This window comes from Populus trichocarpa, chromosome 14 (genome assembly GCF_000002775.5).
Source record: "Populus trichocarpa isolate Nisqually-1 chromosome 14, P.trichocarpa_v4.1, whole genome shotgun sequence".
Classification (NCBI taxonomy): Eukaryota; Viridiplantae; Streptophyta; class Magnoliopsida; order Malpighiales; family Salicaceae; genus Populus; species Populus trichocarpa.
Window position 1 is genome coordinate 12,549,002 of NC_037298.2, and position 12,764 is coordinate 12,561,765.

General features: G+C 33.3%; 2 protein-coding genes across 3 annotated transcripts; one reads left to right on the forward strand and one right to left on the reverse strand.

Annotated features, from left to right (window-relative positions):
- The first annotated feature begins 2,604 nt into the window (after positions 1-2,604).
- On the forward strand, positions 2,605-5,359 carry LOC7456019 (uncharacterized). Of its 2 annotated transcripts, XM_052446737.1 has the most exons (10): positions 2,605-2,772; positions 2,890-3,320; positions 3,406-3,507; positions 3,644-3,725; positions 3,839-3,858; positions 3,988-4,048; positions 4,377-4,450; positions 4,786-4,881; positions 5,016-5,079; positions 5,176-5,359. In XM_052446737.1, the coding sequence occupies exons 2-9, from the start codon at positions 2,895-2,897 to the stop codon at positions 5,076-5,078; spliced, it is 924 nt and encodes a 307-aa protein (XP_052302697.1). In that variant the 5' UTR covers positions 2,605-2,772; positions 2,890-2,894; the 3' UTR covers position 5,079; positions 5,176-5,359. The 2 variants fall into 2 exon arrangements, with proteins under 2 accessions (XP_052302697.1, XP_002320535.1); XM_002320499.4 differs by having other exon boundaries at positions 5,016-5,359.
- A 683-nt stretch (positions 5,360-6,042) lies between these two features.
- On the reverse strand, positions 6,043-11,576 carry LOC7469344 (zinc finger protein CONSTANS-LIKE 9). Its single transcript, XM_024585322.2, has 6 exons — positions 11,375-11,576; positions 9,784-10,507; positions 8,995-9,222; positions 7,514-7,818; positions 6,772-6,903; positions 6,043-6,647 (listed from the first exon to the last, which is right to left on the reverse strand). The coding sequence occupies exons 2-5, from the start codon at positions 10,369-10,371 to the stop codon at positions 6,774-6,776; spliced, it is 1,251 nt and encodes a 416-aa protein (XP_024441090.1). The 5' UTR covers positions 10,372-10,507; positions 11,375-11,576; the 3' UTR covers positions 6,043-6,647; positions 6,772-6,773.
- Positions 11,577-12,764: the final 1,188 nt, after the last annotated feature.

Consider the following 12,764-nt stretch of genomic DNA (forward strand, 5'->3'; position numbering starts at 1 on the left):
AAAAATAATTTATTTGAATGAGTTATAATTAAAACTAAAGACCAGTTATGCTAGGTCTTTTCTTAACCCAGTTCGAAATTAAACTTGGTTGGAGGTGACTTGATGTGTGATCCGGTCGACCCAGCAAGTCCAAATTGAAGCCCGATTAAAACTTGATTTGACTTATAAAAAAACTCAAGACGATGTTATTTAAAGTTTTTTTCTTAAATATTAAGACAACAATCTTTTGGATCAACTTAGGTTAATTCAGATTAACCTTTCAAACATATGACTTAAATCATAAACTTGGTTGAATCGAATAACTTTGTTTCTTGAAATTTATTTTTTATTTAATTATGCAATACTAGAAACAAACACACATAGAAAAGTAATAGAATAATTTTTTAAAAAAAATCATTATGAATGGTTATTAAAAAAAAATGTTTGCTAATGTTATAAAAAGAATGCTATAACCTTATCAAAAAACAAATTAAAAATGAAATGGTATATAATAAAAAAAATATTATATATATTTTTAATTAATTAGTTTCAATTAAGATTAAAAGAAAAAAAAATTAAAAAAAAGGTAAAAAAGAGGCTAGGTGCCCTTGAATCGGGTGCCCAGCATGCTTGATTAATAAAAACAAGGCTGGACGAGCAAGGACCTGCAAGATTTTTACTAAAAAAAAGATTAAAGATAAGCGCCTTTAAATAAAAAGCTCAAAAATTAGTATCTTGCACATTTTAGAGTTTATTTAGAAGTGTTTTTGTGGTTGCTTTTTAAAGTGTTTTTTATTCAAAAATATATCAAAATAATATTTTTTTTATTTTTAAAAAATTATTTTTGACATCAGCATATCAAAATGATCAAAAAACATCAAAAAATATTAATTTAAAGTAAAGAAAAAAAAATTCAAATTTTTTCAAAAAACTTTTTTGAAACGCAAAATCAAACAAAGCTTTAAACAAATAAGAGTTTTCCATGAAAAAAAAAACAAATCTAGTAATTTTTCATCAAACTTTTAATATGCAGGAATTTTTTGATAATTATAAGTTGGATTACGGTTTGTTTCCCTTGGATAAAGTTTTAAGAACTATTTTAAACTTCGTATTAGAGCATAGGGTTGAAGTTTTTTTCTTAAATAAAAAAAACCTAAAAGAGAAAGAATTGAGGTGTTTTAATAAAGTCTATAGCATAAATGAAACTAGCTAGTGTGTTCGCACAATGTCATAATATAGTTTATGGTATTTGATTTTATTTAATTTTATGTTTGTTAAAATAGATATTTGTAAATGAGAAAACAATTTAAATTTTCGAGGAAGAATATATTTTGTTAGGAGAATTTTCTTTTTCTTGTTCACTTTTGTTTTTTTTTTTTTTTGACAAAAATATGTCATTTTTATTAGTAGCATGTGTTTTGAATAAAAACTAAAGATAATTAAAATAAATATTCATAAAAATTTCAATGAATTAAAATGAATATTCATAAAAATTTCAATGATTTGAATTAAGAAGGAAAAAGGTATTTATTCAATCAAAACTGCATTTTCTTATTCATATATTTCTTTTTTTTTACAAAAATATTTTTTTTTTTTATAAAAGCATTGTTTTCTAATAAAAACTTATAATGATCTAAAAAGCATGTTTTAATAAAAAAACAATAATGACTCAATAATTTTAAAAAATTTACAATAAAAAATAAATATTTTATTCTTTCTCATTGACTATTTTTAGCATTTTCTTTTTAATTTTTCATATTAGGTTTAAATGTAATAATTTATAAAATAATTATTAATATTACCATAAAAAGCTAAATCTTATTTAAAAACTATGATATAATTGGATAATTTTTTAAATACCATTTAAATAATTTTCTTATAGTGAATTTTATTATAAATTAAAAAAAAATGAAGGGTCATTTAAAAAGATACTAGGCTCCTAGGTCTAAAAGGATGTATGTAGTAGACACATTGCATTAAAAAAAAAAGTCCATGCACACCTAGCTTTCTTTATTTTTTATTATTTTTTAAAAAACCATACAACTCATCCTGGACAAATAATGTGTCATCCACTAGTGTTTTTTCTAATAGTCTCCGGTGCCGGTGAAGTCAGGGTTTGAAAACTTAGATTTCAAAACCCATATTTTAACATGTTTTCACCTAGAAATTCCTATATTTAGGATTAAGAAGTAAAATCTTAAAATATTAGCAACCAAATATGTAAAAATTAAAATTACAAGGATCAAATTGAAAACTTCCTTATTTTTCTCAAAAACTTTTTGAGAGTATGCAAAATAAAATAAAATAAAAATCTCAACACATAAAAACATGTTAATATAACTTAGAAAGATGAAATTAAAAAGAAAAAAAATTGATAATTAAATTGAAAAAAAAGGTTAAGCGACCTAAAAGAAAGGCACGAATGTACTGTTTTAATCCACAATATAGGTGTCTTCTTCTATGATAGAATGAAAAGTGAAAGAGCGATCTGTTGATTTATTTTGTAATTTATGATTGTAATTGTAATATGGCAAAAAATAAACAAACTTGGGGTTTAACAATAAAAACGCATTTGTAGAGGATCACAATGTAGATTCCAGCATATCCAGAGGATGCTCACGTAAATTTCTCATAACAATTTCCAATAAATACCATAAAAGAAAAACCCAACTCGGGGGGTTTTGCAGTAAAACCCTAGTTCCAGTTTACCATCTGAGTTTCCGAGTAGGAGCTACAGCAATAGCAGCCGCAGCAGATTCAACCATCAATTTCTGGCCTGAGCGTCTACACAAGGTAACCCTAACCCTAACCCATTCAGTTGTCTCTTTTATTTTAGAAAATTCTATTTCATAGGCAAACAAACAATAGTAATAATAGTGACTTGTACCTTGTTGGAAACTATGGTTGCAGTAACGATGGCAGAGGAAACCCAAATGCGAGAATCAGTAAAACCTTTTAAAAAGAGAAAATCAGGGCACAAGAAAGGCGGCAACTTCAAGAAGAAACAAAAACAGTTTCTGGGCAATAAAGAAAAAGTGAAAAAAATAGACCCCAGATTGAAGAAATTGCTTAGAAAGAAGGCACGCGACTACAATTCTGATGATGACAACGAGGATGAGACTGCTCACGCGAGCGAAGATGATAACGCAGATTCCATGGATGATGATGTAAGTAGTGATGATGGTAAGGAGAAAAAGAATCTGGGGATTGAGATTGAAGGGTCTGAGAATGAAGATGATGATGAAATTCCGCCTGGAATTACAAAGTTTAGTGAGGGTTGTAGGGCATTTAGGATCGCTTTCAAGAGTATTAGTAAGAAGGCCATATCTGATGATTCATTGGTGAGCTAAGCTGCTTTTTTCCCTTAAAAATATGTGTTTTCTTGGGTGAAATAGATAAGATTCCTAAAGTTTGGTGGGTTTGCAGGGACCAGTTTTATCGGGTCACAAGACACTTGTAGCAGAAAAGCTTGCTGAGGAGGTAGCTGAAAGGAGAGTGAAGGGAGATGCTAAGAAGGAAAAACATTTGGTATTTCGATTTTCACTTTATTTACTTATTTATTTTGTTATTTTAGCATGTATCTGCATGCTTCATATATATTCTTATATTCATATTTCAAAGTGCCATTATATTTATGCTGTTACTTGGGAATTTGTTGTATTAGGTGGGAGAGAAGGGGCATGTAAAACCTGCTAATTATTTAGATGCACATGAAAAGTTTCTAATAAGTGTGGCTACAAAAGGAGGTAATATGTTTTTTTTTCTTGATGTGTTAGTAGAGATATATGTTTTGAACTTGATGCTTTGGTTCTCATGCTAACTTAGTTCATCTCTACTGCATGTGTTGCTGACATTTCAGTTGTCAAGTTATTTAATGCTGTAAGTTGCTTTGGGAATTTCTTTTGTGTTTTTCCTTTCAGAATCTGTAATTATTTGATTCTGTTTCTTAGATTAATCACTCTTGCTGTAGGACTGAGACTGAGTTTTCTTGTTTTGTATCTTAAACAGGTTAACAAGGCACAAAATGCACAGAAAGGATTGAATCCTTCAAGGTCAAAAGATGCTAAAGGTATGTCCATGCCCCATGGGCAATGCAACTGGCTTTTGGATCTTCTTATTTTGATGCTACCATTTTCCTGGTTATCTTACCAATACAAAAGGATTCTAGTCATTGTTGAAGTGTACGTGGGTTGGAAGTGATTGATACACATTTGGTTTTCTCATTGATGGGTTTATTTTTCCATCGTTGTGTAATGTGAGCGCTTTCCAAATGAACTTCAGAAAGTGATTTTGGCACTGATATTTAGCCCTTATTATGTTGTTGCTGATCTTAAATGCATTTCCTCAGCTTTGTATTGCTTCTCAATTCTAATGAAAGGTTGTCTCAATCCTGTCAGTGATAAAGAAGCGAAGGAAAGAACGCTTCTTTTCGGAGCTGGGCAAGACACCAGTTGCTGACACTTCAACTAAGGTAAGTTATCTCTCATTTTATCTGTTCAGTTAAAACTCTGCTTCAGTCATAGGAGCTACTCTTGCATTTGTTGACTTCCTGTATTCTCCCATAATATATTACTTGTCTGGAAATTATTCCACCTTAGATCCCATCTTCTTTCTCTCTTCAAGTTCATCTGGACGTTATTAACATGTATGCTGAGAGTATTGAACTCTCTTTAGAACCATCTTTTATTACCAATAACTGTTAGGTTTGTGAAATTGGACTCTTAAGTCTGCTATGTATCATCTTTCAGAGCATCTATTCTGCTGTAATGTTCCATTGAAGAACTTCATAGTTTTTACCATTTGCAGGTTCATGCATCTTCTGGTGAAGGGCCATCTTGGGCTCCATTACGTGATAACTACATGCTAACAAATTCCAAGTTGAAAGACTGGGATAAGATGCCGGTAAGACTTTTTAACTTTTGTTCTGTGATGCAATCATGTAAACCACTCTCCTTCTCACATGCACAGACTTAGCTGTGCATACATTTTCACATGCCAGTGGTGAATATTTTTTATTGTCTGCAACATACTTGCAGGATAAAGTTGTACACGATGACATTGGAAGGATGTCCGAGGATAGCAGTTCTGATGATGATTGATGACATTGGAAGGATGTCCGAGGATAGCAGTTCTGATGATTGATTTTGTGGAGGATGACATAGGAAGGATGTCTGAGGATAGCAGTTCTGATGATGATTTGTGGAGAACTAGGATCCTTTTTTTTTTTCAGGGAAAACCTTGTGTCGGGTTTGGAAAATTGTATGATGTTGTCAATGCACATGAATTTTTGGTCTTCCTTCTTCTGGTGCTTTGTAATGGTTATCGATTATTATTATTGTATATGAATGCTTAAAGCTAAACCAGTAATTGTTTTCTCGTCCCCGGATTTCCCTCACCTTTCTTTCTTTGTTATTTTTTTTTTATTATTTTTTTTTTATGAACTTTCTCGTCGTCTCCCCCCAAGGGATTAGAGAATTTTAAAAAATTCCTAAAATGCTCCATGGGTTACTCTTAAGAACAAAACGAATTGCCATGATATAAAGGCTTGAATTCGAAACTTTGTATCTGTGGATCTGCAAATGGCTGCAGTTGAGAAATGTCAATTTTAAAACCTACTACGTTGAGTTATGGGAGAATTTCCTGCCACCAAAGCTTGGAGAAACATTCTCCTCGACTTTCCAGATTTAAAAAATGGTAGACGTTTTAGGAATGTCAGGAAAACCATGGAAACCATCCTGTATACAGTGATGAAAGCACGTAAGAGGGTAGTGTTATGCAGAATGCTGTTACAGCAATAGCCATAAAAATTGATACACAAGTGATCATTGTGCTCTTGCTCAAGACTTGTTCTTCTTATTACTTACTGGTAAAATCACCTTTTTGCCTCGTCTATTTATACAGAGGAGCAAAGTAGAACGAGGGATCTCCACTTAATCCATGGTATACATTAAAAAAGACACAGAAACAGCCTGTCGGCATTATCATCAAGGGTACATGCTCTAACTAAACTCTACTGCAATCAACAGTGAGTAATGTAAGAAGTAAATAAATAGACCAAGAAAATTAACAAATAATTAAAAAAATATCTAGTATTAATCCTCTCAAAACTACAAGCATATATAATCATCCTGTGCGATTTACAAGCCCACGGAAAAGAAGAAAATTACAACTACAGCTGGTTCAGGCCAGATATCATACATACCCTCTCAACTACATATATAAATCCTCTGATATATACATGCCAAATGGAAGGAAGAAAGGAAAATTACAACTGCAAGATCTTCGGCCAACCTAGCAACTGGGAGTTCAGATACCCACCATATAGGGAAGCCACTTATGGAATTGAACCGAGTTGGAAGATTAACAGTCGACATTATGAGCATTAAGCATTTTTATGGCTGGACAAATAAGTATACATTCCCTAGAGAAAAAAACGAAACTCGTGAAACTGCTCAGGGAATTCAACAGGAAATGAGATTTTCCATTGTGTCAAGGCAAGACAATAGGGCAATCATGTTGGATGATGTCAGAAACCATCTTCATTCACGTTGATGGGAACTTCTGCCCCGGAACCTTTTTGGTGATGCAACAGGAACCAGTTCTCTTACTTCCATACTCCACCTTTTCTGCCCGCAAAAACCTTGACCCCATCAATACAATCATATAGCCTGTCATTGCAAGGAAAATAAGGTATCAATTTCCGCTGTTGTTTAGGAAAAAATACCGAGTCTCTCAAAACTAAAGATCGGTTTCTTTCCCTTTATTCTTCTAAGAGCAGGTTTAACATTGTACATTCAGAAACTTCTCGTTTGGCTAAGTGGGTCGTAATCATAAGCTTCACCAGCTTTGACAAAACGACCCTTCACACGCCTTCTTACATCTGCCCTTGCTTTGCGAGATGCATACCTCACTTTCTTTTCAAACCTGTGACAGAATTAGGAGAACCATTAAACACACTACTGCCATAAAATGCAGAACAATGCGCACAAGATTCTGAAAATCAACAAAAGCCTCAAATAAAAACACAACCATAAAAGACAGTTTAGAGTCCAGGTGAGCAAAATATTTGTGAAAATCACTAAAGAAAAGACATAAATAGTTATACATGATAATCAACCATATGTTCTTTCGAATGCTCTTTTCTAATCATGTCAACTAAAATAAACAAGTCATAAATGCAGTGGTTTTTCTTCATGTGTAAACTACAAAAACAAGAAGAAAAGGATAATGTCTACACTCAAATGCATGCATTCCTCTAATTCTTGTGGATTGTATGGTACATTAGACTGTATTGCACTATGTGGACAAATTTCCTCAAAAATAAAATACAAGCAGAGGAAAAAATTACAGTATATAATATACATGTACAACTTGGTAAGAAAATCCAACAAGTCAATAGCATAATCAGATTTTCTGTGAAATAAAATGAGAAAGGCCACATAAAATAAGTACAAGTTTCCTTTTGGGAATCACAAAAAAAGGTGGCAGTCCAAGTGAGTACACCAAATAGATTTTAGATTGACAGCATACTCACATCCGTGTCTTCTTCTTTTCCTTGTAACGCATTACAGCATCACTCCGGTTAGCTGATGAGAAGGGACTCTCGGGGCATGGGGGGCACCAGGGAGGCTCTCCCATAAGAAGCATTGAAGATGCTCCACAATCTTGATAATCTGCAGCACTACTCTCTACATTAAGGCCAGAAAATGAGAGGCTGGAATGGCCTTGCTTTTCCGTAAAACAAAGGATTGGTTCAGTCTTATTGCTCATCATAGAATCAGCAGATGCTGCGTTGCTGCTTGCTGGCTGTACGGCGTTGACCACTCCAACTGATGACCCCTGGAGACATCCAAGTAAACACACATTTAACTATGAATGAACCCAGAAAATGCCTATTGCTGAAAGTTTCTATAAAAGACATGTGATTATAGGCAGGTAGATGTAGAATTGTAGTAGCTATGGAAATTATCATGCAAATTGAAAAGAAAGAAATAATAGACCTTGGAGGCTGGGTGAGGGTTTTAAGAAAAACATATCAACTTCAATCAAAGTCCAATTGTGAATGCCAAGATACTAAATAATAATGCTGAAAGTTCGAAAAGGGAGTCTACTATGTACGCCCAGCTAAAATTAATCCTGGTAACTGGTATCGCTAAATGTCCAAACATAACTGCATACCGTGAAAGATGTGATTACTTGGAAAATAAAGCAAACAGAAACAAACATCATTTAGTACTAGGTTCAGCATGATCACATACTGCTTATGGCTAAGACTCACAGATCCAGGCACCTACATTACATTCACTGAAAATGTACAAGTAGAAAATGCCTTGGAGACAATGATAACATGTATGAGATTTGGGAATCAGGACCAACCGCTTGATAGGTACGGTGCCATGATTCGAGGATCAGTTAATTCTGACATGCATGAACTGACTTAATGCTCAATGAACACTTTGTTGGACAGCTAACACGATGCCATACAAGTTGATGTCATTTTTTAACCCTGTGGCAGTGCATTTTCTTACTGTCACTTCAAAATCAACTAGCCATTCTTGTTTAAGAATTACTCCAATCCTGTTACAAGACCAGTCAAATCAAGGATTAAGATTGTTTCAGCTTAATGATAAACATTTCCTCTGCAGCACACATAAACACATTGTCCTTGTCAGGACATTTTCTTCCTTTTTTCCATTTGGCAAGAATCCACAAAACACAAGGTGAGATATGGTGTGAGATCATTTTCTTTTCAATAAAAAGTCCTTGCGTGAAATATATATCAACAATGGAATTATCTTTTTCAATCAGGTCAGAGGAAACATATTTAAACTATATAAATCTTTCCTCTGGAAGAAAAAACTACAAATGAAAGGGAAATAATGTTCACCAAAGAGAACATGGTATCTCAGAAGTATGCATTTATGTCCAATTGGTACAACAAGGAACAAATAAATCAAAAGACAAAGCTGAGTAAGATAAATGCACAGCAAAAGATAACAAATAAAAGAAGAGAACCTCAGCTGCAACTGCACCCTGACAACTGGAGTCAGCACCAGACATGTCCTTTGTCCCAAATAAGCTATCAATGCCACCATTCTCAAGAAGCTCTTCTGAATTATTGAGGGTAACACCAAAGAGTTCTTCATAGTTTTCGAGACTCAAATCCATTTCATCCATATTGAAGTCCTCATAAAGATCAGCATCTTCGTAGGGTGCAGGACACTTAGTCCCGGGACAGCATAACTGCAGATGAACAGAGAGAAATATGCACAAGGTCCTTGAGAAACAGAAAATAAAATTTTCACATACCCATAAAGAAGCAAAAGTAACGATTCACACTTACTCTCTCTCTCTCTATGTATATGTATTTCAGTTTGCTAACGAGAAACAATTATATGAAGTTAGGATTTGACTGACTATGAGCTTCGAAGGAGGTAAGAAAGCTCAAAGCCCATAGTTGTTAACAGCTGTTAAAGCAAACAGAAGTGCATTTCAGAAAATTGTTTTCACAACAGCTGAGAACGAAAACAGTTTCTCTTACAATGTAATGTGTGAGCCCCTCATCACAGATGAAGTTATGTTTCCCAAACCAGTAACGCTTCAGTGGATGATTTCGAAAGTCTAGAAGCTAAACTTTAGATGTATTTTGCAAAGTTTATAAGAAAACAGTCTCTCTTGTATAAAATTTAGATCACTGTGCTGTTTATTAGATTGTCCATGCAACCAAAATGACAAGCACCTACATTCCAACAGAATAATTTACTTACACCTCCAAGACAATTAAAAAACTGAAGTACCCCATACCTTAGGCAAAGATGTATTTGCGGATCTGGTTGTCTGGTCTAGATTGTTTGGCACAGAGCTCGATTCAGGTATCGAAGAAGACCCAAGCCAAACACCTGATTTAGCTATTTCACGCCTGTCATTAACTTCAACAACTCCAGATGCATTTTGGCCAATAGTATTCTCTGTAGGACCCCAGGAGTCTGTGGTGCTATTTTCAGCAATGCTCATCAAACCCAACTCCTGCTCACAAGTAGATTCACCTCTGGAAGGGAAGTCTAAAACAAATGACCATATTGAAGAAAGCTCAGAAGCTGATGGACAGCCAGAGTAAGAATTGATCGTTTGCCTTCTATGTGTGGAAGCTGATGTCGAGGTGCCATGGCCAATCCAATCACAATTTTGACATAGAGAGATTCTTTCTTCAGCACATCTAACTAACGCTGGTTGTGAATTGCATCTTTCACATAAGAGGGTCCGTGAATGACGCTTGGACAAAGCATTAGCAGAATGAACATTTCGATCGCATGATAAACATAAGCTTGCAGCATCTGACCGGCAATAAACCATGGACCTTTGTTCCCCACAAAAATCACAAACGTAACCCATGCTTGAACTCACTGCTGACTCAAATCAAACTTCACCAATATTGAAACCTCTAACCGAACAAATTTTCAGCTAACAACAGCTACCTTCTTTGGTGGTTCCACAAATGGATTTTACAATCTTCAGATTTTAAGATAACCTTCAAGCAATACCAGAGAAGGAAAACGTCATTATCTTTGCTAACAAGGATGAAATACAGGAAATCGAAAGAGAGTCGGAATGTCACTCTAGAAATCATGACTGCATGGACAACCTTGATTATTTTAGATAATTATTTCTATACAATAAAAAGTGAAAAACAGAAGAAACAAGAGGTCAGTAAAAACAAAAACAAAAAAAGGCAACTGCAAATTTTCTAACTCCAGAAAGAAGAACATGATCTATCCAGCGAAATCCAAGGCTTTAATTAAGAAACCACATGAAGAAGTAAAAAATTAAGACTTCATGAAATTTATAATTACTTTCCAAAGATGTGCTAAGCTCTTGACTTTTTTCTTTCAAAGAAAGAAGAGAAAAAACAGTGTGAAAATATAGAAGCCAGCCCAATAAAGCAACAAAGTATGACTTTTCGTGTCAGAACAGCTAGCTACTAGGAAGAAAAAAAAAATCAACCAAATCCACTTGACGCATGAAAACAGGAATTAAATCCAATAATGAAATTCAACCCCAAAGATTTGAAGAATCAACCAGCATCCCGAATAGCAAATACCAAAAAACACAGAATCCAATAACCTGATGCCAAAAATGCAAGGAATTCAGTAATAAAGAAGCTAACATAAAAAGGATCCATCTCTTACCTTCTTTACCAAAAAAACAAACAAACAGGATTATGATGGAACGAACCCAGAAAAGGAAAAACATAAAAGAGTAAAGAAAACAGAGTAATTACCGCAAGGAAAAAGAAAATCGGTTGAAAAGCAGTAATTCATGCAAAAAAAATATTAGATTATTGCCACCCCAGTAACAAAAAAAAATGTATATATTTACAAAGCTGAAGAAAACCTACCAGGAAAAGAGCTCTCTTGAATCTCTCTCCATCCCTGTGAAATTTGTTTCCTTCCTCGCAGAATAATTATTCCGTTCGAGATTTGAAAAGGGAAAAGAGCAAGGCTTGGAAGAGTAGCACTGAAAGGAAGAGAAAGAGCGATGATGAGGGAGGGAGGAAGCGAGGGAGGGATAAGAGAGATAGGAATTGGGTGGGTGTGTTCTGACATGTTATGTTTTGTTATGTTATCCACATGTGTGAAACTCTCTGTGTGTGTGTGAGTGAGTGACGTCAGCTGATAAAAAGTGCAAAAGAGTAGAGGAAGCATTAAAAAGGGGTCAAGTTGTGGGTGGGGGTAGCACAAGTGGGACCCTGTCCTTTTCAATTAGTGAAAGCAAAAAATTAGGTCCCTTCCTCGTGTTATTCTTGGTCCCCTACTCTCCCTCCTCCTCCAAAATTTTGATAATGTTTGTAACGTGTTGATCCCTTTTTTTTTAATATTTTTTTAAATATATTAAAATAATATATTTTTATTTTTTAAAATTTATTTTCTATATTTGTATATTAAAATTATTTAAAATTATAAAAAAATTAATTTAAAATAAAAAAATTTCAAAAATATCTTCTAAACAGAAAAAAACAAAAAAAAAAGATACTATTCCTCATATATGCTTTCCCACTTGCATACCCTTTTTACCCACCCCTTTTCTATCCAGTCACCACTACACGTCGCTAATGCCAAAAACAGGTGTACACTACTTCCATTTTCAGTGCTCCGCCAGAAGCCGAATTAGAAGTTGATTTTATAGCCGGATTAGAAGTTAACTAGACTGTACGGAAATACACAGCGGGTCGGATTAAATTTTTTTAATTTAAAAAATTAAAAATAATTATTTTTTAAATAAAAAAAATTAATAATTAAGTTAAATCTTGATTAATTTTATAATATAATAGGAAAATAAAGCTACAATAAAAAATATTATCCGGAAAAAGATGTCAACCCTTCTTAACTTTTCAAACATGTAACCCATGTCATAAAACTGGAAGCACAATAAATGAAAACATTATAAAGCACAATCTCTAAGAAATTGAAAGAAAAAAATTATACAAAAAAAATCCCAAATAAAAAATAGTAATTAAAAAAATGAGAGTCATAACCGAAATAAAAAATAAATTAAATGACAATAAAAAAATTTTAATTTGAGAGTTAAATTGAAAAGAATAAAAACATCAACAAAAAAAAATCAAAAAAATGAAAAGCAAAATAAACTAACACAATACACTATAAACTTGAATTGAAAAGTGAAATAAAAAACAATAAAACTCTTATAAAAGGGTCAAGGGAAAAAAAATCAAAAATCAAAAAAATAAAGATTAAATTGAAAACATCAATACATGATAAAAAAAAAAA